General features: G+C 42.9%; 2 protein-coding genes across 4 annotated transcripts in view; one reads left to right on the top strand and one right to left on the bottom strand.

Moving 5' to 3' along the window:
- trim62.1 (tripartite motif containing 62, tandem duplicate 1) overlaps window positions 1-13179 on the top strand; it is a 44554-nt gene extending 31375 nt beyond the window's left edge. Inside the window, exons 4-6 of one of the 2 annotated variants that reach the window (XM_020483035.2) lie at window positions 3466-3722; window positions 5020-5135; window positions 7231-13179. In XM_020483035.2, coding sequence (XP_020338624.2) covers window positions 3466-3722; window positions 5020-5135; window positions 7231-7784 — 927 coding nt within the window. In that variant the 3' untranslated portion in view covers window positions 7785-13179. Of the gene's footprint in view, window positions 1-3465; window positions 3792-5019; window positions 5136-7230 lie in introns of both variants that reach the window. The other variant, XM_031824858.1, reaches the window with a different exon arrangement.
- A 5988-nt stretch (window positions 13180-19167) lies between these two features.
- Window positions 19168-26033, bottom strand: LOC109890905 (uncharacterized). Of its 2 annotated transcripts, none has more exons than XM_031824857.1 (3): window positions 25902-26033; window positions 21887-22036; window positions 19168-20509 (listed from the first exon to the last, which is right to left on the bottom strand). In XM_031824857.1, the coding sequence occupies exons 2-3, from the start codon at window positions 22032-22034 to the stop codon at window positions 19377-19379; spliced, it is 1281 nt and encodes a 426-aa protein (XP_031680717.1). In that variant the 5' UTR covers window positions 22035-22036; window positions 25902-26033; the 3' UTR covers window positions 19168-19376. The 2 variants fall into 2 exon arrangements, with proteins under 2 accessions (XP_031680717.1, XP_031680716.1); XM_031824856.1 differs by having other exon boundaries at window positions 19168-20536; window positions 25902-26032.

Below are 26033 nucleotides of genomic sequence, written 5' to 3'. Positions count from 1 at the left end.
GGAGGAGAGCAGCCCACCTTAACACGTCCCATCTGTACTGGAGATAAATGATCTTAATAGGCTAAGAGCTCCCAGCAGCGCAGAGATAATATCTGCCTGCTTCCAGGTTCCTACTGGAACAGGAGGAACAGGCATGCTGCTGGAGGGAGATTGACTGATTGATTGATCGCAGGCAGTAGTAATAAAACCCAGATTATAATGCTACTGCCCCTATTCTTCTGTACTCCCCTGTGATGGAGAGGAGTAGAGGGGTCATTCCACCAATTGAGTACCTTTTGGGTAGTGTAGTTTTAGTTTGCTTAATTTGAACATTCTGTCATAAAGAGCACATGTTCAACATAAATTAAATGCATGTTTTCCCATCCCTAGGTTGCATTAAAAAACGACTGGTAAGTGCCTACTACGTGCCAAATAAAGTACCAGGGTTGACTGTAACAGGGTTGACTGTAACAGGGTTGACTGTAACAGGGTTGACTGTAACAGGGTTGACTGTAACAGGGTTGACTGTAACAGGGTTGACGATTTCATCTTAAATCAGCCATAAATCCTTTATTGACAGGGGGAATGGAAGCTTGTTGTGTGCAACAGAGCGGAGCAATTGAATGCAAACTTTAAAAAAACATATTTATAATTAACTTGTTAAAACATTTCTAGCCTGTCTACCTGTTGGTAACAGGTTTGACGTGTTATGCTCGACCCACTCAGTTTTCCACCACAAAACACCAGAAAATGGCCAAAAAGAGTAGAATCTGCTTTTACACTATGTTGACTATTCAATGTTTCTTTTGAGTAAAAAAAAAAGAATTGTTTTACCATATTAAAACAAGAGTTCAGCTCACGTAACAAGATTGAACTTAAAATGAGGGACAGACATTTCATGTGATAAGATGAATCACTAGTCACTTTAAATATATAATATTCTTCAGAGGTGACTTTGTCAAAACAATAAAATAACTAGGGCTTTACATTTACCACATTTCCAGCCACTGTTTTTATGTGATTATAGTCATACCAGATATATTTTTAAATCACTACAGCTGTGATGGAAACAGTACGTTTCGGTACAATTTTATAAATGTCGACAGAATTTGATCGTTCGACATCGGGATCTTTTTGTGTCTGTAAAATGTATTATGTGAGAGATGGTGGAAACCTTTTTTTTATGAGCAAATATTGATATAATAAACCATCATATCGAAGTCAACTTGGGTTTCGCGATGATATGGTGTGTGGTCCTCCCACTACGACTCAGAGAAACATGCAGTTTATTAGGCTACAGATTAAATAAGTTACGATGAACTTCACAGGATGGTGAAAGTGCCCAGTGATCTTGATGCTCCTTTCCAATAAATATCAAGGGTCTTATTCTGGTGATGTGATTGATGCTTGACTTCCGTTTTGACAAATTAAAATACATTTAACCATAATAATCTCATCATGTAGACTAGCCTACCCGCAGTGTATCTGCGAGCTGTTGGCTAGAGCGAACGACCCAGAGTAGGCACGTTTACTATTTAACGCAACAGTTTCTGTGTCTCAGTCCAGTTGAAAATGCGATGTAAACGCATTGAACTTTTAGATTTTATTTTGGTACATGAAAGCTTAAGCGGAAAAGTACATTTTTGTGTGCACTGAATTGTATCCACAACAAGTCCGTTTGGTGGAAACACCACTTGTGGGAATTTTCATATTTTGTTAAATGCGGCTTTTCGTCAATTGGATGTCTCCGATGACAACCGAACTGACGACATATTCATTAAGTACCACCGCATATGTTCAATTGATCGGATTGCCAGAATATAGTTTGTCTATATTAAAAGGCACTTAATTTAATATAACAGGTTATATTCCACATTGGTTTACAATTTCTACTTAAAATATCAAAGGGACACAAAAGGCACTCTTTTTGTGGAACGACCCAGAGACTTCTAGAACTGGTTTATCAGTAAACTACCAGAACTTTGATGTCTCAAGGATTTCATGTAATTTATCACAAGACATCTAGTGGCCTTTTTTGGTACTTCAGATTATCACAGGTGTCTGTACTTATCTCTTGCCCTCTGTGTGGCTGTATCACACGTAAAATGTATGAAATAATTTTATAGTACATGTTTAATAACAACTGCAAAACATTATCCACCTATAAACCATCAACTTAGTGAATACCAATGGGGTTTAATACTTGGTGTTTATTCGGATCCCCATCAGCCACTGCAAAAGCGCCAGCTTCTCTTCCTGGGGTCCACATGACATAATACATAGCACAGAACATTATTAGTAACGGACTGAAAAATGAGTGTTTCAGCATGAAATATGTATTTTTATTCACATTTTTTTTTACACACTTAGTAAAATGAATATGTCAAACTGGTGACAGTTGTGAAAAAAGTCAATAGTTGGATGAGTTGCAGAGGTAATTTAAAAAAATGCCATTGTTGATTAAATGTTTTTTCATTAAGAGAAAATAGCCTATCTAATAGACACTCATGGACAATATGGACACAGATATAACTAAATTAATACTATATTGGCTAATATTTCTAATGTGATCCTGTGTTGTGTGTTGTATAATGTGAAGGGGAAGAAGAAAGAAAACGGTAGATTTTCATTTAATTCCCAAAATGACTGAAGTTGCCGGTAACTTTGGTAAATTACCGGGAGCTTTGTAACCCTAACGACAACAGAGCATAGAATGTTCGACAAAGATAATGTTTCCTCTGTAGAGACGGACAGAAGCCCTGAGTGAGAAGCTGCTCCCACTCCAGTTGTTACTGGACTGAGCGTATAGATCCTCTGTTTTGTCTAGTCCGCTACTGCTGTTAGCATTGGAGGTGATTCATTTCCGCTACACTATAAATAAATTAATCAAACTCTCTCCTCAGCTTCTGCTCCTTTCCACCTTATCAACAGCCCTGCTCTTTCTATAATAGCATCCGTTTATCTGACTATTCGCAGGCCTTGTAAATGTTGCCTTGAACACACAGCTAGTCTGTCCCCAGTCGACCCCACAGCATCAGCCTCTTTAAAAAATGCTCTCCATCTCACAAGCAGTGTCACCATTAAAACGGCACACTTCCACTGTCCCAACCTTACACTGAGCTTTGCCCTATTTAACTCCTAATTCGATCTGCATAGGCTGTTCTTATGATAGTACATTTTGTATTGAGTTAATCAGTGTTGGATGATCTATAACAGCAGAGGGGGATTTTATGTCCTTAGAAGCCCTGCCTTTGACTGGTAGCCAGATTTTTTTTTCAATTAATGAGTTCACATTTACATAATCGTTAGGCTAGGTGATAAAAGCTTTTTAAGCCCTGGGGTGGCTGACTTTCATCCAACTAAGAGTGACAGAGGCAGAATACATTTTGTTATTGGTGTGTTTAATGCTTGGAGCACAACCTGCACATTAATCCTAAATAACCAACCTCTCATCTCTCTCTTATCCCTCTCTCGCTCTCATTCCAGTCGTCGGCCAAGGGCCTGCGTGCGACCATCGGCGAGGCATTTGAACGCCTGCAGCGGTTCCTGCGAGAGCGCCAGAAGGCCATGCTGGAGGAGCTGGAAACGGACACGGCGCGCACCCTCTCCGACATCGAGCACAAGATCCAGCGCTTCAGCCAGCAGCTGCGTGACGTCAAGGAGGGCATCGGCATCCTGCAGGAGCGCCTCAACGAGACGGGACGCCACGACTTCCTGGAGGGCGTGGCCCTCACCTCCGAGAGGTGCTCTGCTTACTGTCTGACTGACCTTGGATCAGCTCTTCTTCCAAAAAGCCACAGTCCTAAACTTTTGTAAGATGGCACGCTGTCTGAGGTTATGTTATACTCCCCTCCCGACATAAGACCATCCCCTGAATGTAATGAATGTAACCCATTCTGCTCATCGTCAGGATACCGATAGTGATACTAATAGTGATAGCTTGGAGAGAAAGTGCAGAGTTAAGCAACTCATTGATATACCAGACTCATTATTTTAAATCGGGGAAAGAGGGTGCTCAGGGATTGCGTTAGAGTATTTAAGATCTTAGAAGGGGTTGATAAGGTGGACTGAGGAAGTTGTTGCGTCAGAATGCTTTCTAATTGTAGCCGACCACGACCGGGAGACCCATGAGACGGCGTATAATTGACCCAGCATCGTCCGGGTTAGGGGAGGGTTTGGCCGGATGGGATGTCCTTGTCCCATCACGCTCTAGCGACTCCTTGTGGCGGGCCCGGGCGCATCTGACACATTGGTGCGGCTGGCTTCCGGGTTAAAGCGAGCGTTGTGTCAAGAAGCAGTGCGGCTTTGCAGGGTCATGTTTCAGAGGACGCGTGGCTCTCCACCTTCGCCTCTCCCAAGTCCGTACGGAAGTTGCAGCGATGGGACAAGACTGTAACTACCAATTAGATATCACGAAAATTGGGGAGAAAAAGGGGTAAAAAGTACAAAAAAGAAATGCAAAAAAAAAGACTACTTTCTAACAAACGGTCCAGTGGGCATTGACAGGAATGAGTGAAGAATGAACTGATATACAGGTTTGCCTCCTCATGAAGTCACAACGATTCCAGGAAGTGTAGTACTGGCAGAAACCCGTGGAAAATGTGAGAAAAGACTTGACAAGGTTGTGTTTTCTCCTCAGGGTAACTCTCACAGACTCACAGCAGGTGAATTGTTAGCTTTGCATAACTTTTTGTTTCAATGTTCCTCAGGCTTGTCGGTGTACAGCTGTGCAGCCCAATGGTTCCCAGGCAGGGTTGAGAGGGGGGGTTCAAGGATGCATGTGGGAGGAATGAGAATGACTAATGTGGGGGTGGATACTGTAATAGCGTTTCAGCCCCCCCCCCCCCCCCCCCTCCCACCTCCATCACCCATCAATCTACACTGCTGTAGAATATTACGTGGGCATCCAGAATCTGACAGATACTTTTATCAACAACGAACAGCGAAAATAGAGCAATGACTAGAGACGTCTCTCAGAGAGAGCAAAGAGATGTGAAAGTAGCGTGATAGTTGACATTGATCGTTCTTCTCCACCTACAGGATAAAAGGAAAGATACATGAGACCAATCTAACATATGAAGATTTCCCGACCTCCAAGTACATGGGGCCCCTGCAGTACACAATATGGAAGTCTCTCTTTCAGGATATTTCACCAGGTATGCACCATCTACGTTAACCCTCACATAATTCAACTGTGTAACAGCATTCGCTTCACCAGGAGTGTCTTGTGAATTGTTCGATGCACCCAAGTACCCCAGCCCAAGTACCTCAGCACATCATTCAGTTATGTTACAAATCATTGTCTCCACCCTGGATTTTTTACTCCAAAGGGTGCTCTTAAGCGAGGTATCTAACCCTAATTGCTCCTGTAAGTCGCTCTGGATAAGAGCGTCTGCTAAATGACACGCATGTAAAAATGTAGCATAGATTTGGGTTTAAATTGGGCTCTGATTGATGCCTTGGAAACCTTGGAAAAGACTCCCACAGTGTGAGTTAATCCCGCGTTCAAATATCTGGGATGTTTGTGAGTTCTGTGAGAAAATGGTGGCTGGAGGGCTGAGATGCCCTTCGCTGTCAGGAAAGCCGATGAAGATCTTTCTCCTTTCTTCTCCCTCTTCCTGTTCTCCCTGAGCCCACAGCCATCGCTCACTCTCACAGAAGGTTATTTAAAACGATGCACTCAATTCTCTGTCAATTCTCTCATTTTGGCCTTCTGAAGCTGGAGAGAAGGCCGAGTGGTTTCTTGGCCTCCCTTGACTGCTTGCCAAATGGAACAATTGGTTCAGATCCATCAACACTGGCTGCCACGGTGACAACAACAAACCCTTTTCTTCCATCATCCCTCTCGCTCTCTCTGCAGATGATAGTTTAGGGGAATAATAGTAGTCTACCTCTCTTCTTCTCTCAAACCCAGTGTTACCAACTAGAAAATGTTACCAACTAGAAAATGGCATACGTGTGCATGACTTGAGTGTATGAATGCTTGTGTTTGTTGTGTGTGTGTGTGTGTGCAACAGAGATGATGGCATTTTCATGAATTGATTGAAACACACACACTGCCTGGCGACGCTGTTGCGTAGGGGAAAACATTTGTCCTGCCTGCTGGCTAGTGGCAAGGCCACCTGTTTTTGTACTGCGTGATATAAACACTGAAGATCAAGGGGGGAGATTTGGAAAATTCCTTTCTCTGTTCTGTTTTAAACCAGCTCTATGTATGGGAGTGAGTGAGGAGAACAAGCTGCTATTGTTCTCCCAGCTCATTTTTCCATAGAACCAGAAAAAAAAGAGACTGAACCCAGTGCGACAACCACACTCCCTCCCTAACCCACAGTTAACCCACAGAACGACATTTTAGCTAGCTGCCTCCAGCCCTGCCAAGCCAACACAGAGCTGTGGAGACATGCGCCTCCCAGCTCCATTTCCATAGCTTTGCATGTCGTTGTGCAGTATCGATGTGTAGTGGAGGCCGAGGTCATTTTGAATGCTTACTCCATAAGCGGTTTCCCTTTTGTAGCATAATGTCGAAGGTTATGAACCAACAGTCCCAAACATGGCTCATGTAAATACTCTTCATGAGGTCTTCATTTCCTTAAATATGATTACAGTAGATGCTGGGCAATAGGGTGTATTACAAGAGTGGATTATTAGGCTACTCATCAGTCATCCCAAATTCCAACACCATGACAGTCCCTTATTCTCCTCCTGATAGGGACCTTCAGCAGCACCGGCTCATTTGATTGGTAGAGCAGAAACACCAGGCACAGACACTGACTGACCACTGTAGACAGATACTGTGCCAGTGACTCAGCTCCTCCCTCCAAACAGAATGTCCTTGGTCCTCTCCCAGACGCCTGATGAATCACTTTTAAAGATAACATTTAGAAAATCAATTTGTATGCACTTTCCTTCAGATCCCCTCTCCAGTTCAGTGACTGGCTGAAACGGGATGCCAGGACATTTTCACTGCCTCAGCATAAAAGTCAGACAGTACAGCGGCGATGGTGACAAATGGAGTGCAACGAATGACACCGCCGTTCTGGAGCTAGTGTCTGTCTGAGGGAGCGTCCTCATAACATATTTATGTTTCTCATATTGGTAAACAGTAGGGAAGAATATGCCCTTATCTGTATCCTGTCTAACTGGCTTTATCTGGGCTTGCCCTGTCAGGTTGTCTCTGGTGTGTTTTTGAACTGTCTTCATTCTCTCTCTCTCTCTCTCTCTCTCTCTCTCTCTCTCTCTCTCTCTCCGTAGTGCCAGCAGCTTTGACCTTAGACCCCATCACAGCCCACCAGAGACTCATCCTATCAGATGACTGCACCATCGTAGCCTATGGTAACCTGCACCCCCAGCCCCTGCAGGACTCCCCGCGGCGCTTCGACGTGGAGGTGTCTGTGCTGGGGGCCGAGGGCTTCGGCTCCGGGGTGCACTACTGGGAGGTGATGGTGTCAGAGAAGACCCAGTGGATGATCGGCGTGGCCAACGAGACGGTCAGCCGCAAGGGCAGCATCCAGATCCAGCCCAGCCGCGGCTTCTACTGCGTCGTCATGCACGACGGCAACCAGTACAGCGCCTGCACCGAGCCCTGGACCCGTCTCAACGTCAAGAGCAAGCTGGAGAAGGTGGGCGTGTACCTGGACTACCCCAAGGGCCTGCTGGTGTTCTACAATGCTGACGACATGTCCTGGCTGTACACCTACAGGGAGAAGACTTTCCCGGCCAAGCTCTGCCCCTACTTCAGCCCCGGGCAGAGCCACGCCAATGGCAAGAACGTCCAGCCGCTGAGAATCAACACTGTGCGTCTATAAGAGCCACACACAGGGTCACTCTACAGATCGGCTCGCTCACCTCAACCCTCCCTGAGGATAGGATACCAACGATGATGACGTAACTAAGATCCTAAAGACGGCTCGTTTTTTTAAATGATGAGAGAGGGGGGGGGGACAGGGTGTTTGACTATGAAATGTTTAAAAAAATATATATAGTTCTGGTGTTCTTTCCGGGTCTCTGTTTTTGTCTTGCCTGTCGGTGTGGCTCCTCACTGATCTCACCAGGGAGGGACTATGTGGACATTGCTGCAGCATCATGGTTTCAACTGGAGCCCCGGTTAGCTTCTTCAGGGGTGGAAGGATAGAGAGACCCCCCGCTCCCCCAAGCCCCTCTGTCTGCATAGATGACGTCATCGCACCGTGGTTTCATAGTGGGATCTCTGTGCTGTGACTGAGGCCCACCTTGAACAGGCCCATGGGCTCTGCTCTCCTTCCAAGGCTCCAGACTGACTGACAGACGGCTGCTCGGTCTGTATCTCTCAGCAGCCAGACATTTTGAAACCGGGGGCCACCTTTCTGTTAGGCTTGTTTGCGGAATATTTCTGACAACGCTCTGCTCCTTTTTTCTTTGGCACAGATCGCAGTTGTGAGCGAAAGCCTATCGGTGTAGCAGTGAGTGCTGTTCCATGTCCTCCCCGGTGAACCTGTACACTTTACTGATGGAAATGATGTCGCATCTCTTGATTCCTTTCCCTCAGGACACACGTCCAGTTTTCCACAGTCGACACTTTCGAGTCAGTCCAAGTGCTGGACGTGGCTGAAACTCGTCATTTGACAACGGCAGCCTCGTGGTCTGTGTGCTCTAGTGATGGTCACTCTGTGCGTGGTCACTGTTGTGGTGCTTGCTGTCCTCACCCTTCCCTCGTTTCCCTACACCTCTCTGTCTCGTTTGGGGTTCCTGGAGAGGTTGTGTGTGTGTGTGTGTGTGTGTGTGGCATGAAAATGTGTTTCGCTGTGCAAGTGGGGAACTCTCTTCCCCCCCACCGGGTGGTTTCTGTTGGGTTCTTCCATTCCAGCATGAGAGCTCTACTCTACCTGGCATGTACCTATGTTACATATTTGTTTGTACTTTTATTTTTAGCAGGTTAGTCTCGTTTTGAGATGAACATTCTCTTTTGCAAGAGAGATCTGGCCAAAATAGCAGTACACAAAGTTGCAGACACGTTTACAAAATAAAACAAAGCACTACAGTTGGAAAAAAAGTGTGGTGCAACTAGGGACCGCAACCCCCCCTCCTAATTTGTCTGCTGGACAATGTAGTTACAGAAGCGTACATGTACAAAAAATCGCCATCATTGATTATAGCCACGAAAATAGCCTCTTCCTGACCTCAAAAGAAAAACCCAACTTAAGCCCAAGACATTCGATGTGGGGTTTTGAAAGTGAGACGCTCATCTATCTAGAAACCCAAGTTCTTGTAAGTTGCTACTCTGACTATATGTGGAAGAGGTGATGTTTTTATTTGTGAAAACCATAACTTTGTCTTGTCATTTAAAATCAACTTCAGCTGACAGCTTAGTTAGGACAATTGATGACATAACATCAAACTGAACACACTGAGTTCTATCTGATAGTTAACCTTTGAATCATGAGACTGCCCGATCAGATGATCCTATCCAAGTCTTTGCAACGCGTCATGATCAACGCCGTCGAATGCCTTTTTGACAGCTCGATGAAAAGGGAGACGGTGCCGTTTCTCGCCCCGTGGCATCAATAATATCATGAACAACTTTTGTTGCTGCAGTAGAAGAGCCATGCTGTTTTCTGAAACCTCCATTGGAACATAGATCAAACGTCATTGACACACAAACCTGTGGATTCCATCTCCCTGCCTCATCCCTCCCTCGACGTTGACATTATAGGTGTGAGAGGTTAATCAGAATAAATGAATCTTGACTTCTGCTCAATTACAGTTAGCCTATGGGGCAGAGACCACTGACAACTCGAGCAGCATGACGCTGGAATTAATGAGCTCTGGAAGGTCTTTAATCATTCTCTCTTTCTACACCAAATGCAACAATTTCATATATTTTTGTTCCGTGTAGTTTAATAACATTAAGGATATGAAAATGGCCAAAGAAAGCGATATTACAGTACATTATTATACTGCCTTGGACTGGACTGTTGGCATCTTGTTGGCAATGTTACATTTAGTTCCATAAGGCTGTTGCAGTGTAAACATAACACACCAATATATATTCTCTGAGGCCCAGGTATGTGTTGGCTTCTCTGCCCCATATGCACCAAGAGCTCTTGTTATTTCCTGGTTTAAGATGAGAGCTCTTGTCTCTTAACCAAGTCCAGCATTGAGAGAGCCTAGAGCCAGGGGGCGGGCTGTCTGTATGTTAGTGTGTGCTCATGTTGCTGGGATATATGCAGTTTCTTCAGAAAGTATTCATGCCCATTGACATATTCCACATTGTGTTAGTCTGAATTTACTTTTTTTTTTTAAGTTTTCCCTCACGATCTACACACACTACTCCATAATGACAAAGTGAAAACATGTTTTTAGAAATGTTTGCAAATTTAATGAAAATGAAATACAGATATCATTTGCGTAAATATTTACACCTGAGTCAACTACAGTTGAAGTCGGAAGTTTACATACACCTTAGCCAAATACCTTTCAACTCAGTTTTTCACAATTCCTGACATTTAATCCTAGTAGAGCTGGTATAACTAGGTTAGTAGATCTCCTTGCTCGCACATGCTTTTTCAGTTCTGCCCACAAATGTTCTATAGGATTGAGGTCAGGACTTTGTGATGGCCACTCCAATACCTTGACTTTGTTATCCTTAAGCTATTTTGCCACAACTTTGGAAGTATGCTTGGGGTCAATGTCCATTTCCGACCAAGCTTTAACTTCGTGACTGATGTCTTGAGATGTTGCTTCAATATATCCATGTAATTTTCCTGCCTCATGATGCCATCTATTTTGTGAATTGCACCAGTCCCACCTACAGCAAAGCACCCCCACAACATGATGCTGATGCCCCCGTGCTTCACGGTCGGGATGGTGTTCTTCGGCTTGCAAGCCTCCCCCTTTTTCCTCCAAACATAACGGTGGTCATTATGGCCAAACAGTTATATTTTTGTTTCATCAGACCAGAGGACATTTATCCAAAAAGTACGATCTTTGTCCCCATATGCAGTTGCAAACCATAGTCTTGCTTTTTATGGCAGTTTTGGAGCAGTGACTTTTTCCTTGCTGAGTGGCCTTTCAGGTATAGGACTCGTTTTACTGTGAATATAGATACTTTTGTACCTGTTTCCTCCAGCACCTTCACAATGTCCTTTGCTGTTGTTCTGGGATTGATTTGCACTTTTCGCACCAAAGTATGTTCATCTCTAGGAGACATCTCCTTCCTGAGCGGTATGATGCCTGAGTGGTCAGAAGCTTCTAAAGCCATGACATAATTTTCTGGAATTTTCCTATCTGTTTTAAAGGCAGTCAATTCAGTGTATGTAAACTTCTGACCCACTGGAATTGTGATACAGTGAAATAATCTGTCTGTAAACAATTGTTGGAAAAATTACTTGTCATGCACAAATTAGATGTCCTAACCGACTTTCCAAAACTATAGTTTGTTAACAAGAAATTTGTGGAGTGGTTGATAAACGATTTTTAATGACTCTAACCTAAGTGTATGTAAACTTCTGACTTCAACTGTATGTAGAAGCACCTTTGGCTGCGACCTTTTTAGGTAAGTCCATAAGAGCTTTCCACCCCTAGATTGTGCAACATTTTCCCATTTTATTATTTTAAAAAGTATTCAAGCTCTGTCAAATTGGTTGTTGATCATTGCTAGACAATCATTTTCAGGTCTTGACATCGATTTTCAAGTAGATTTAAGTCAAAACTGTAACTCGGCACATTCACTGTCTTCTTGGTAAGCAACTCCATTTGGCCTTGTGTTTTAAGTTATTGCCCTGCTGAAAAGTGAAGTAATCGCCCAGTGTCTGGTGGAAAGCAGATTTGAGACAGGTTTTCCTCAAGGATTTTGCCTGTACTTGGCTCCATTCCATAGATTTTTTTATCCTGAAAACCTCCTCAGTCCTTAACGATTACAAGCATACCCATAACATGAGGCAGCCACCACCTATTTAAAATTACGGCCTACCCTGGACGACCAAATCACGACCGGATATGATACAGCCTGTATTCATTGCAAAAATGTTATTGCTTTACCACATTTTTTGCAGTATTACTTTAGTGCCTTGTTGCAAACAGGAAGCTAGTTTTTGAATATTTTTTTATTCTTTACAGACTTCCCTCTTTTCACTCAGTCAATTATGTTAGTATTGTGAAGTAATTGTTGTTTATCCATCCTCAGTTTTCTCCTATCACGGCCATTACACTCTGTAATTGTTTTCCTCTCCGGCAGCGGAGTTAGGAAGGACGCCTGTATCTTTGTAGTGACTGGGTGTTTTTATACACCATTCAAAGTGAATTAATAACTCCACCATGCTTAAAGGGATATTCAGTGTCTTTTTTTTTTTTTTTTTACCCATCTAACAATGGGTGCGAGCTATTCTTTGCGAGGCAATGGAAAACCTCCCTGGTCTTTATGGGTGAAACTGTCTGAAATTCACTGCTCGACTGAAGGACCTTACAGATAATTGAATGTGTGGGTTACAGAGATGAGGTAGTCATAAAAAAAACACTTATTGCACACAGTGACTGTGACTTGTGAAGCCAATTTCTATTCCTGAACTTATTTAGGCTTACCATAACAAAGCGGTTGAATACTTATTGACTCAAGACATTTCAGCTTTTCAGTTGTAATTAATTTGGAGAAATGTCTCAAAACATAATTTCACTTTGATATTGTGGGTAGGCCAGTGACACAAAAACGTCTCAATTTAATACATTTTTAAATTCAGGCGCTGTAACATTTGGGAAAAAGTCAAGGGGTGTGAATACTTTTCTGAAGGCACTGTATGTTCTGGCCTCTTGTCTGTGAGGTGCAGTGATAAAAGATCCCCCTATATCCCTGCTCTTGCATCCGTGTGTCTGTGTGTGTCTTGTCTGTGTTTTCCACTTTAAAGAACTGGGGCAGTGCCCTGCTTTGTTGGATGCGTTGTTGGTGTGTTCTGATGACTATGTGCAGTATGATGCAGATCCCTGTGGGGTCTAATAAAAGCAAGACTGCTGTCCGGTGATATGGATAAGAAGTAGAAAGATGATTATTGTGGGGTGGTGGTGGGTAACTGGTATTGGTGGTGGTGATGATTTATAATACCACTTTTAATGATTGTGTCGGGATGTTGGTGGCTGTGCAACCATCATTGTGCGAACCCACACTGGTGTGCTTGTTACCCGTGGTTCCTGAGAAATGTTTTAATGTACAATTAAAGAGTGGCAAAAAAACAACATGCTTGTTTGACTTTCTTTTAGAAACACTGATTTAACATACTAGTACATTAACATGTAGTACTAATGGATTTGTCGGGGCTCAGTCCTTTGACAAAATGCAAGTGAAATGCTTTCTCAGACCATGTTTAACAGAATCATTACTAGAGCAGCTAGAATCTATCAGAATTGTACCGAATGGGATGAGGCAGTGCTTGCTGGTGTACATTCTGTGTGAAGGTGCATATTTCAGCTGAGTTGTGCCAAATCCCAGCCCTGTGAAAGAGCCTCTGACAAGCCAGAGAGGATGTACTCCCTTTGTTCCTCCCCTTCTCATGCTGAGGCATTTCTCAACTAGATTAATACAAAGCTGAGAGTAACCCTGTGATGGATCACACTGTCTGAACACAAGACAACCTCACTGCAGGGCATGGCCTTATTGTGCTGTATGCAGGGCTGATCCCTCACTCACTGTCTCTCTGTCTGCTGTCTGTGAGGATGCCTGGAGATTGGAGAATTCCTACTAAAAAAGGCCAGCCCACTCATTCTCATTTTTTTAAATGAAACCATTGTATAAAGTGAACATCGGAAGCGAGAAGCAGCGGTTTGCCAGCTATTCGATGTCTGTGCCGTTGTTGGAGTAAAGGTTATGCTTGTAGCGTGACATTACTTCATGTTCCATTGTACGTGCTAATTCAGGGCTGATTGAGTCCAGTTGCATCATTATTACAGAGGAGCTGTGGACCTGGCAGCAGAGCAGTTAACAACCGTCAATCAGTCACCCCAGGATCAGATCTCAGTACTTCTCCTCTACAGTATTTAGTTCTCCTCTCACTTACACTCCTGTAAAGGCGCGGACTATCGAACTTCAACTCAGGACAATTTGTCCATTCAAATAAAATGTTTTTTTTTTGTTGCTATGGGGAGATCTTTAAGAAACCCTCACCATTTAATACAGGTACATGTGGTTCAGCTATGGGTGTAGTGTGAGCTTTTGGCTTCATTGTCTTAAGAACAGTGAGCTGATGGTAAGCAGGGCTGTTCTCTCACAGGTACCATAACTGTAGTGACTGAATGAGCTGGAGAGCAAGCGTTCACTATCAAAGCAAATTATGCCATAGACACTATGAGTAGACCACATACATTGTGTGTGTTTGTGGCTAGAGTTGAGATCAGACTCGAATGAGTACAGAGTTGAGTGATATCTGCACAAAGGCGCATTCAGAACAGAATCGTGTTTTTGTTGTAAATGCAGCGCCTGAAGGGCATATTCAAGTCTTATACGGCAGTAATGGTTGTTTGAGATGTTTTGCGTGGGAGTGATTCTGCCCTAGAGGTGACCACAGAGGACTTAAAGTAACAACAACCGAAAATACGGGAATGTAGCAGGTGATTTGTCAGTTCAAATATGTATTTATATAAAACCAACACAAACCCTTTTCTCAACACGTGATGTGCTTCAGAAATAAGAAAATAACAAAAGAAATCCACAAATAATATAAATTCAATGTAGCATTTTCACAAACACTAATATTGCGTAATATTCCACTATTCATGCATTTTTCGGGTGCCATTTAAAGCGGCAGCGCTCTTTTTCGGCCACAATGTCTATCGTCCATACAGAATGGAATGACTTTAACATACGAAAGAGAATCATTTCATACAGTTTCTCAAAGCTGATTTCTTTCTATCACGTGGATTGTTGTGTACTCTTAGATATGTGGCAGTGTCACAGTGTATTGAGAATTAACCACACACAGATTAAGCGTATGTTAATAGCATCCCTGATTGCCGCGTTGTGCATTTCTACATTAGCATCGTATTTGGGATTTTGCATCTTGTGGAATGAGGGCTGCATTTCCCCAATGCATGTAACACCTTACTTCATGCCTGGGACTCATATTCCTTGTACGCTTTTTGATTAGTCCATTCATTTGAATAAATAATTTGACCCAGTACAGATATTATGTTCAGCTAGCAAGGAAATTAACAGAATCACTGAATTCTTGATTGAATCAAACTGCCCTGTGGCAGAAGTAGCAGCTAAGACATTTCCTCATCGTTTCATCGGCTCCTGAGCTTAAGTTTGTCAGTGCTAAACACACACACTCTCTCTTTCAAAAGTAAGTGTGTATGTACATTCAGATGAAACAGAGTAAATAGGCATTTTAACGTCATAGATTTAACCAATCAGCATTCAGGAGTAGAACCACCTATTGTATAAATGTACATAACACATATACAGTTACAGCCAAATATATTGGCACCCTTGACCTTTTCTTAAATAATTCCCTATTTCTTCAATAAAAACATTTGGCCACCACACCTTGTTATTGGATTTAACATTGCAAAACCAATTTCATTTTTGTAAACTTCATTTTATGATTTGAATTTAGAAAATGGACAAAATGATTGGCACCCTGGAGCTAGTACTTGGTTGCACAGCCTTTGGCCAAAATAACAAATACTGCTTGTCATCAATGAGCTTGCGGCACCTTTGTACAAACAATTAGCATCATTTTCCAGCAGCAAAATGCTGTAGTTCTTCAATATTCCCTCCACCAACTGCTGTTTTCAGAGCTCACCATAGATTTTGGATGTGGTTCAGGTCTGGTCTTTTCGCAGGCCACTCCAGAACAGTCCGGCATCTCTTTTTTACCCCTCCTGGGTGCTTTTTGATGTGTATTTGAGGCCGTTGTCCTGCCGTAAGACCCACAAACTTCAATGGAGACCCAGTTTTTGGACACCGTGTTGAACAAAACACCTGATAATCTGCTGATTTCATGTAGCCTTGCACACGTTCAAGGCCCCCAGTCCCAGAGGCAGCAAAGCAACCCCACAGCATTAACAAACCTCCCCCATCTTTGATTGTAGGGAGGGTTTTCATTGAATGCTTCATTTGATCAAAACACAACGCTGATCTGAATTGCCAAAGAGCTCTGATTTAGTTTCATTGGTCCACAGAATATTTTCTCCAGGATGTAGGCTTCTTTAGGTGAGTTTTTGAAAAGTTCTAATCAGGCTTCCCACTGGGCAAAAGTTGGTTGAATCAACTTTGTTTCCACGTCATTTCAACTCCCCCAAAAATAGACGTGATGATTATGAATCAACGTGGAAAACTGACTGGATTTGCAAAAAGTCATCAACATAAGGGGCGTTTTAGTCTTTTTTTTCACCCAACTTTTAACCTAAATCCAATGAAATGGTGACATTTTTGGTTAATATCACTTTGAATTCCCATTGGTTGACAACAACCAAATGTAAATCAAAACTAGACATTGAACAGACGTCTGTGCCCTGTGAGTTTCTTTTGACTCCTTCAGCAGGTCTTCAGCAGGTCGTCTTATGTTCACCAACGACCAAATGAAACGTTCAAAGAAAAGAGCAACCTTCCTACAATCAATTATGGGGGAAGTTTTTTAATGCTGTGGGGCTGCTTTGCTGCTTTGAATGTGTGCAAGACATCATGAAATCAGCAGATTATCAGGGTGTTTGAGTGCAATGTTCAACCCAGTGTCCAAAAACGGTGTAAAAAGCACCCTGGAATGGTTCAAGAAGAAACACTGGACTGTTCTGGAGTAGCCAGTCATGAGTCCAGATCTGAATCTCTTCCAAAACCTATGGTGAGAGCTGAAAACAGCAGAATTAGATCAGTTTGGTGTTGAAGAGTGGACCATGTTGCCAGTAAAAAGGTGCAGCAAGCTCATTGGTGGTGTTAGGTTCTAAGTTCTGGTACAAATCCAATCGGGCACCAAAGGCTCTGGAGTGATGAATCACGCTCCACCATCTGGCAGTCGGACGGATGAATCTGGGTTTGGCGGCTGCCAGGAGAACGCTACCCATAGGGCGGAGCACATTTGGCCCAGCATCGTCCGGGTTTGGCCGTGGTAGGCTGTCATTGTAAATAAGAAATTGTTCTTAACGGACTTGCCTAGTTAAATAAAAACATTTAATAAAAATAAAAAGAACCTGCCCGAATGCATAGTGCCAACTGTAAAGTTTGTTGGAGGAGGAATAATGGTCTGGGGATGTTTTTCATGGTTCGGGCTAGGCCCCTTAGTTCCAGTGTAGGGAAATCTTAACGCTACATACAATAACATTCTAGATGGCCAACTCCATTTTAATGGCCATGATTTTGGAATGAGATGTTCAACGAGCAGGTGTCCACATACACTACATGACCAAAGGTATGTCTAGTATAAACAATCAGTCTCTGTCGCTGGGCAAGAACTGAGTCCGTTCCTCCTCTTGATGTTCGTCCTCCGAGTCCAGAATTTTCCTGGGCAGGGAGGTGAGATAAGACGACTGTTGGACTATTGTTAGGATGGGCCCCTCTAGCCCCCCTCCTAGAGGTTTCTTCTCTCTTCAACTGTTGTGCTCACCTCGATGTTGAACACTACATCTCTCACTGTCCTGGTTCCACAGAAACTAGCCTGACCTTACCAGGAGCTGAGACTCGACTGTGGCTCGACCTACTTCCTTAGAAATATTATTAACATATCTGGACATAGAGACTTTCTGTACTTCCCTTTGCCACTGTAATAACAGTCTCCAGCTCCAACATGCTAACCAATAACAAGGTATTACTACTATTAAGTGGATTATGCATTTAAAAAAGTTCAAGTCAGATCATGTCCAACAATGACTACAATAAGTATTTGTGGCAGCTATCATGGCCAAAAGCTGTGCAACCAAGTACTAGCTCTGGGGTGCTATTCATTTTGTCAATGCCATTTTTATTTAATTTATCAATTAAAATTGTAGACATAAGTTCTGCAATGTTGAAAATCAAATAACGCCTTTAAATTTGTTTTTTTTTCACTTCTTTTGGAAGAAATAGGGAATTATTTATGAAAAGTGCAAAGGTGCCAATAAATTTGGCTGCAACTACACCTTTAATAATATATATATTTCAATCTATATCCAGTGTCAGAGACTTTAGAGAATGAGCTCAGCCTCATTTTGATCTGTTCTGGGCTCCGGGTTGAATCACTATTTTGCTGTGTATCTGTCTGTACAGGTCTGAACACTTTGGCAGCCAGAAAGATGTAGCTAACTAGCCCTACCTGCTGTTGACTCAGTGTTTGCCCTCTGGCTCTCTCAAGGGCAGCACAACCTAAACGTTACTCCTTTGTTTAGAGAAATCCCCTCTCCATCTCTTGTTTCAATGTACTGTATGTAATAGACATTCTAGCCTGGGAGCTTCAGATGTCTCCTTTGTGAGCTACCTGGTGTTGTTGCTGGCTGCAGGCTGCCCTCTGGTGTTGGCCTGGGTAATATCAGCGTTTCCTCTGAACTCCGAAGACATTTGAACCTGATGTTAGGAGGTATGCAGCATGTGTCTGCAACGTGGTACCTGTATGAACACGGCTGTTTGTGTGTGTGTGTGTGTGTGTGTGTGTGTGTGTGTGTTAATAGCTTGAATTTCTCAATGTTATTCAGCCCCCTGCTGCGCCTGTGATCAAGCGGAATCTTATTCCTCGACTCAGAAAACCCCTGAGTGAAGAGAAAGCTTTGTTGTCGTTTCATACCTAGCTACAGCCCAATGGCAGTAGTAGTGTTTAGAGCCACTTCTTGTTAAGCATGCATTATAATCACTTGCCTTTTGCTGAGGTAAGGTGAAGTCATATCATCTGGGGCGGCAGGGTAGCCTAGTGGTTAGAGCGTTGGACTAGTAACCGGAAGGTTGCAAGTTCGAATCCCCGAGCTGACAAGGTACAAATCTGCCAGGCAGTTAACCCACTGTTCCTAGGCCGTCATTGAAAATAAGAATTTGTTCTTAACTGACTTGTCTAGTAAAATAAAGGTCAAATTAAAATTCCCCCAAAAAATCTCCCACATTTTTGTCCACATTTCAGATAACTAAACACCCCCCCCCCCCCCCCCCATCTACTGTTTCAGCAAACTAATTATTGGGTTGCATGTCTATAGATCTGGAAAGCAAGCCTCAACCTGACTTTTTCAGCACTCCTCTGCAGCTTCCCAGAGATCACTCGGCACGCATGAATAGACAGTCACAGTCAAAGAGGGAACTGTTTACTTTTTATCATTGACAGGTAGACCAGCTGTCTACAGTACATGTAATATTCATCTGATCCTACCCCCGGACAATACCTAATAAGTCCCTCTCAACACAATCCCATTCCCAAGACACACTTTAATATCTAACACTACCCCCATCCGGGTTTATTGTCCAGTACACTGACTTTATGCCTGTGTTACATTGACTGGGAGAGCCCTGTGTTGTCTGTGGCTTCTTTGGGTACAAACAATAAGAGCTTCAAACTCCACTCCAGCATTGTCTCTATGTGCCTGATCAGTAGGATGTTCACACTGAGATTTAGAGGTAACACACAGACAATGAGCAAACACACAAACCCTGTCATTACGTTTACCCCCAGGCAGGGAAAGCCCCACTGCCCCATCCCACACTGGCTCCTGTAGGTAGAGCCTGTGTGTTCCTCCACGGTAGTGCTGAGAGGCATGTCTCCTAGTCCTTTTGTCTCTCTGTGTTCCTCTAGTATGTCTGCTGACAAACACTCCAAAGATAAGAGGCCAGAGTATCCATGGTGAGCCAGTGATAGCTGTATGTTGTTCCCGGAACATGGGCTGTGAAGGGAGCATCTGGACCGTGTTGTCTCTGGGTCAACAGACTGTGTGTCTGGCACCGCTGACGTGGCAGGGTTTACAGCCATGCATGGTGCAGCGAATGTTTGTGCGGGCAGTTCAATGTCAGTGCCATGTTCCCCCTTGTGTGTCGTTGAGTGCGTGTCCGTCTCTGTGTGGGCCAGGTGTCGTCTGAGCAGGCCCCAGCCCACCGTCAGCACCAGCAGGAGGGCCAAGGTCACGGTGGCCAGGGCCCAGCAGGGCTCACCCAGAGCAGACAGGACATTGTTGGGGAGGCTGGGAAGGCACATAGTGAGAGAGCTGGTTCTCTCCATGCAGACCTTCACCCAAAGTCTCCAGCTCTGACCCCCACAGACACCACAGAGAACCCACACCAGCAGACAGCAGAGGAAGTAAATGATGTGGGGCAGGCACTTTTCCTGGTCCTCTCTCCCTTCTCTCTGGCTGTCTGTGTCCCTGCTCTGCCCGTCCTCTACCTCCACGGTCACCCCATGGTGATGTGCAGGAGCTTTAGAGCCCGGTGTTTCACTACGTCCGCCTGTGTCCCCGTCCACTGCTCTACCTCTGCCACCATGGACCTGGGGCCACTGCAACTTCATGGCAGTCTCCACGGCAACAAGAGGAGTAGTCATCAGCAGCACCGCCCAGTAGGTATGGCTGAGGAAGAGCAGGAAGCGCAGGGCAATGACATCAGAGGACGTGGAAAACTGAGGTAGCCAGGGGTCTGCAAACCAGAGGACAACCAGGATAGCTGAGGGACAACAAAGACCAATCAATCAAATAGAAAAATGTGGAGGATGGGACTAGAAGCATGAGGATTGGGACACTGAAGTAGGCCATAGGAGTATAAAGAACTCACATTTAAATTGTAAGATCACTAAAGTTCAAATTCAGTGATTAACACAATGTTTAGCACATTGATATATTTTGCCATTCTGTAATACACATCGTTTCCAGTGTTTACGACACTGAAGGTGCAGGTTGACGGTCACTAGACTTGACACTGAATCATATGGCTTATTCTCACATCTGTTGATAGCGGTTGAGGCCAGACTGGATGACCAAGGACACACTGATTATTCACTGTTGTACTGTGATCGCTGACATCCTGTGAACACTATGATTCTATAGGAGCTGACAAAGTCACTGCCTTTTGTTTTGACAGCCTGTCTCCAGGGGCGTGTTCTCTTCTTCTGTGCTGGGTTTACAAGGTGCTTCTGTGCCCTGTTAGAACTTGTAATAAACCAAATTGAGGTCATTCCACGAATAGAGTACATTTTGGGTCGTGTTAATTTCACCTAATTGTAACACATTTTCAATTTCATTAAAAGCGTTGTTTTCCCCCTTCTCAAATAGTTAAAATAAAAAAAATGACTATAGCAAGTGCCAATAAAGTGCATTAAAGTAACGGTAGCAGGGTTGATGACTTCATCTTAAAAATCAGCCATAAATCCCCTTTGTGAGTGGGGGAATGGAAGCTTGTCGTGTGCAACAGGGAGAGCTATTGAATGCTTCACAAAACAATGTAAGCTGTTAAAACATTTCTAGCCTGACTATTAGATGTTCAGTGTTTCTTTTAACATAAAAAAAATGAATATTTTCACCATATTAAAACGAGAGTTCGTCTGTCCCTCATTTTAAGGTCAACCCTGAACTCTCGTTTTAATATGGTGAAAATATTCATTTTTTTTATGTTAAAAGAAACACTGAACATCTAATAGTCAGGCTAGAAATGTCCCTCGTCGTGTAAATGAGTCACTCATCACATGAAATAAATAATAATATTCAGAAGTGAGTGTCAAAGCAAGAACATGACTAGGGCTTAACAATGACGGTGAAAACGTGGAGAAATAGTAGGCTGAAGTGGGTTAAAATCTTCCTAGAAGTTGAGGAAACACGACGAGGGACATTTCAAAATGCAGATGGATTGTGGATTTGATGGATTGTAATACCAGGCTTTTAAAATTCAAGAGGTGTGCAAAATGTACTCTCTTCATGGACTTTAGCAACTGCTCCCCTTTCTGTTGCAATTCTTATTACAAGGAAAAACAGGTGGTTGTAGCTGTACACAGCAGAGATGGGGTTAGAGGTGGACACGTACTTGTGACTACGAGGTCTGTGAAGAGCAGCAGGCAGTTGCAGCAGAAGCTGACTGCACTGAGAGAAGCAGTGACCATGGGCAGGAAGAGAAGACTGCAGGCCAGTTTACACACACACACCACAGCCGCTCCCTCCAACACACCATCCATGGCTAAAACAAAACACAGACAAGAGGTATATATTATATATATTATAAACCATTGTTGGATTATCACAGGATTTTTTTTTTTACTCCAGTTGTCGCATACACTGATCACCACCCAGGTCTTTTCGCTATATAGGACCTGGGTGTTGAAACTCTGTTTTGTTAGGCACCCTGAGAGTCAAGGGCAATATTCACTGTTTGAGAAAGCTTACTGTACGTACAAAACATAGCATCTAAACTCAATGTATTAGACCCCTAGAATGACTTAAAGGCCCAATGCAGCCATTTTTATCTCAATATCATATATTTTATGGATAACCATTTAGTACGTTATTATAATAGTTTTCCATTAAAATTGTCCAAAAATATAGCAGATAATACAGAAATAGCTTTTTCTCAAACAAGAATTTTGCTTGGAGTGTCTAAGTGCAGAGAGGTTTGGAACTAAAACGTATACCACCTGGTATACCACCTGGTATACCACCTGGTATACCACCTGGTGACATCTGGGCAAGCCAAAACTCCAGATGCACAACGTGCTGATTAGAATGTATTTTCAACCAGCAACTTTCAGGAAATAACACTGATCAAATGTTCACTTTTACAGTGTTAGGGCTCTATTCAATCTGTATTGCTGAAGTGTTACAGATAGGAAATTACCTTTAAATGTCTAGCGCGCTATTGGGCCGTCATCTGCAGCATTTACCGACATGGATGCAATCTCTGCTAAGGTGGGAACATTGCCTTGGAATTTCAATTACTCTTTAAAGCTGTATTTCTGCAATACGGATTGAGTAGAGCCCTTAGTTTTATCAGCTGTTGTACAATATGATACAAATAACAGTAAAAAAATATTTGATTGCAGTGGGCGTTTAACTCAAGACCCATCATGTGAAATACTGTAGCAAATATATGCAAGCAATACTTTTAAAAATAATTTTATGCTGTTGTCATCCAAATGGTGTCGATCTGCTGCAACAGATCAATATCTCTTTGTGTAAATTAGCATTAATCCATGGCCTTCTCAGCCACCCATGAATGTTTTTGGTCACTGAAATGTCAATAGACAGCAATGAAATCAGTGTACGATTTTTTTTTTAGGGTGTTTTTTGGCCTTTCAACTTTTGAGATCTATAACAAACTTATTATCATATGTATTATCTTTTTATATCGATCATCTGTAATAAGGGTACGGTTAGGGTACAGTATTATCGGGGGTACAAAAATATACAAATACACTTAAATGTACCTTCAGAGGTACACATAATCTCACATGGTATTCTTCGGTACCTTTTTAGGGTACATGTGCGGATAATTTTGTATGATGGTAAATTTGTGTACCCAATATTCTGAATATAAAAAAAGGTACAATCATCACACACTCAAAAAACATGCCCATCATTATCATATTTCCCAGCATGCTCTTTTGCAGATAGATTTGTACAAATATTTGCATGCACATTGATTGATTTCATTTTGTCTAGCAGAAGATCAATAATATGCATTTACTGAGATGGTTTCCCCCAACTTGGCAGTTATTCTAAATGCAGGTTGCGGGTGAGCCAACATAATGTGACTATGTCGCCAGCAAACCAGGAGTTTCAGAGCACTGTGTTGGGTAAAACTGTCGAAGTATGATATACGGTATGTAATGTATTGTGACTCATGAGTTTAACTTCAATGATAAAATATTCACTTAGGCACTCACTTGATGAAGGCTACAGGACTGAAAGCCATTGAATGCAACAACCATGTCTTTGTCACTTGCAAACACAGTCATGGGTGGTCCTGGTAACTATAAAATTAACTTAAAAGGCACACTGGGATATATGCAAATAAGGTTTTATACCCTATAGTGTTAAAACAACAGCCAAAAACCCTTTTAGATGAAAAATTTTGCCACTTAAAAAGGAACTCTGTCACTGTGGTGGTAACCTAAAAAGGCACATTTGTAACTTTTCCTAAGGTACGTTCTTGTACCTGTACCATCTTGTCGCTAAGGTACACTACTGGCTCTTTTAAAAGGTACGAACTGCAAAACTACGTACCTATAACTAAAAAAGGTACAAATGCTCTTCACAGCTCTTAGTCTGTTGTCAGTCTTTTCAACCAACATATGTGACATACATAATTACATTGTGCATGTTTATTCATACGGTAATTATTATTTACATGTCCCCACCTGGGATTTGAACACACAACATCTTGGTGCACAGCATTCTAGCTAGCTACTTCCTTCGCCGTAATGTTAACATAACTGCGGAAAAGCAGTGATTAGAACACTGGATTATATAACTCTATGTTCTATCCCCTCTGGAATCCTGAAGGGATTCAACTGTCATCACACTAGTGTCAACATCACAACATCACTGGAGCGATGTAATGACTTTTTACCCTTCCGAGACGTGTGTGTGTGTGTGTGTGTGTGTGTGTGTGTGTGTGTGTGTTGTCAGTATCACATCATCACTGGACAGCTATAATGACTTCGTACTCTTCTGAGATGGTTCTATCAATCTCTCTGTTGTTGACTGTTGAAGGTACAACAACAGTGTGGTTCACAAACTGAGGGGCGCAGTGGTTCGGCAGGGGGTGCACAGGGGAAACACGTTCATTTCAATTACCGTTTTATAAAACAATGGCAACACTGCCATGTTGACCTGAGCCTTGCTGTTGGAAAACCACAATAGTGTACGACTTTCAGCTGTCGCAGATGATATCTTATATTCTTATATTCTGAGAAAATGGTAACCATGTTCTATCTATGTTTGGTGGGATCTTGATGTAATTTTCTCCTAGCCCTTAGAAAACTTACCACAGGAATGAGCTTGCAGCGTTCCCGTAAAACATGTCTAAAACATTTATTATTGAATATTCTGAGAACATAGTAATCACGTTCTGGGTCAATTCTGTTTGACATTAGGGGGAATGGTAATTTTGACATGTCATGGGAAGATTCCTATGAAAACGCTAGGTAATTACCTGAGACTGTAAGGGAACATTCTCTAAAGTTGTGAGAACGTTTGTTGTTAGCTGGGATCTCACACTCCATTGAATACAGGCAGTTGACGCCAACACCCCTCATCTAATATTCCAAAATGTTTTCAAATTATGAGATGTATCCACCAATCTAAAGAGAGGAATTGGCTGAAACTTGACAGCCTGCCATTCCGCTCTGTGTACAACGAATTCCATTCTTAGGGCGGAGACACAAGCATCTCGTCATTATATCCAGCAACTCTGGCTGCAGTGAACAGCAGGACTTTCCTCTCTAAACAGTGCAGAGGTGGAAGACGTCTGTAGATGGCTTGGTAACTTCTGTTTGACTTGACATGAAACGAAACTAGTGTTTAATCCCGGTGCTGAGCTAGTGCGTAGCAGCTAATTAATGTATAATATGTTGTTGTAGAATGTTATGCATGTCCCTACTGCAACCAAATTGATCATCGCTAGAGTAAATGTTTATTGTGTTTGCTGTTCTCCGAATATAATTTGAGTTTTAAATGTTTAGAAATGCAGTAAATAAGCTTGAACTTTATTTATTTTTAATAATTGGGTAGGGGGTGGTTGTAAATGTGCCATACTGTAGGTTTAGCTGAAATGACGCAAATGTCATGAGAACTCTAGCACACGAACAGACACTCCTCCCCCATGTCTGATTTGTTTTGAGTTATGCCTCACTGCCAGTTTCTGTCTTTAAGCAAACTAACACTCTCAAGCCCATCTCCACCATCTTAAATCCTAGCAACAATCGAACAGATGAGTCTAAACTACAGCCCACGGCAATGCATAGTGGTGGTCGGTCAATGACCCCAATTCAGTCAAGGAGTGAGTTTGCATGAAAATCGTTGTGAAGTTTGAATTAGTACCTTACCTGTGCACACAGGCGCCTCCAGCAGCACGTCAGTGTGAGCCAAACAGCTCTCTTCCTTTCTATCCACCTCCCCACGCCCCTCCCCCTGTGGGACATGTTCAGTCCAGGGGGGCAGGGTTCCGGTCTGTGCTC

Source organism: Oncorhynchus kisutch, linkage group LG5, assembly GCF_002021735.2.
Source record: "Oncorhynchus kisutch isolate 150728-3 linkage group LG5, Okis_V2, whole genome shotgun sequence".
Classification (NCBI taxonomy): domain Eukaryota; kingdom Metazoa; phylum Chordata; class Actinopteri; order Salmoniformes; family Salmonidae; genus Oncorhynchus; species Oncorhynchus kisutch.
Note: the sequence above shows the minus strand (reverse complement) of the source record. Positions and strands in the feature narration are given on the sequence as shown.

Bases quoted from the DNA above. Each gene is read 5' to 3' on its own strand.
- LOC109890905 (XM_031824856.1), bottom strand. From the start codon at position 22,034: ATGGATGGTGTGTTGGAGGGAGCGGCTGTGGTGTGTGTGTGTAAACTG. The intron at 20,537-21,886 runs GTACGTGTCCAC...GTTGTCCCTCAG, and splicing joins CACAGACCTCGTAGTCACAA to CTATCCTGGTTGTCCTCTGG.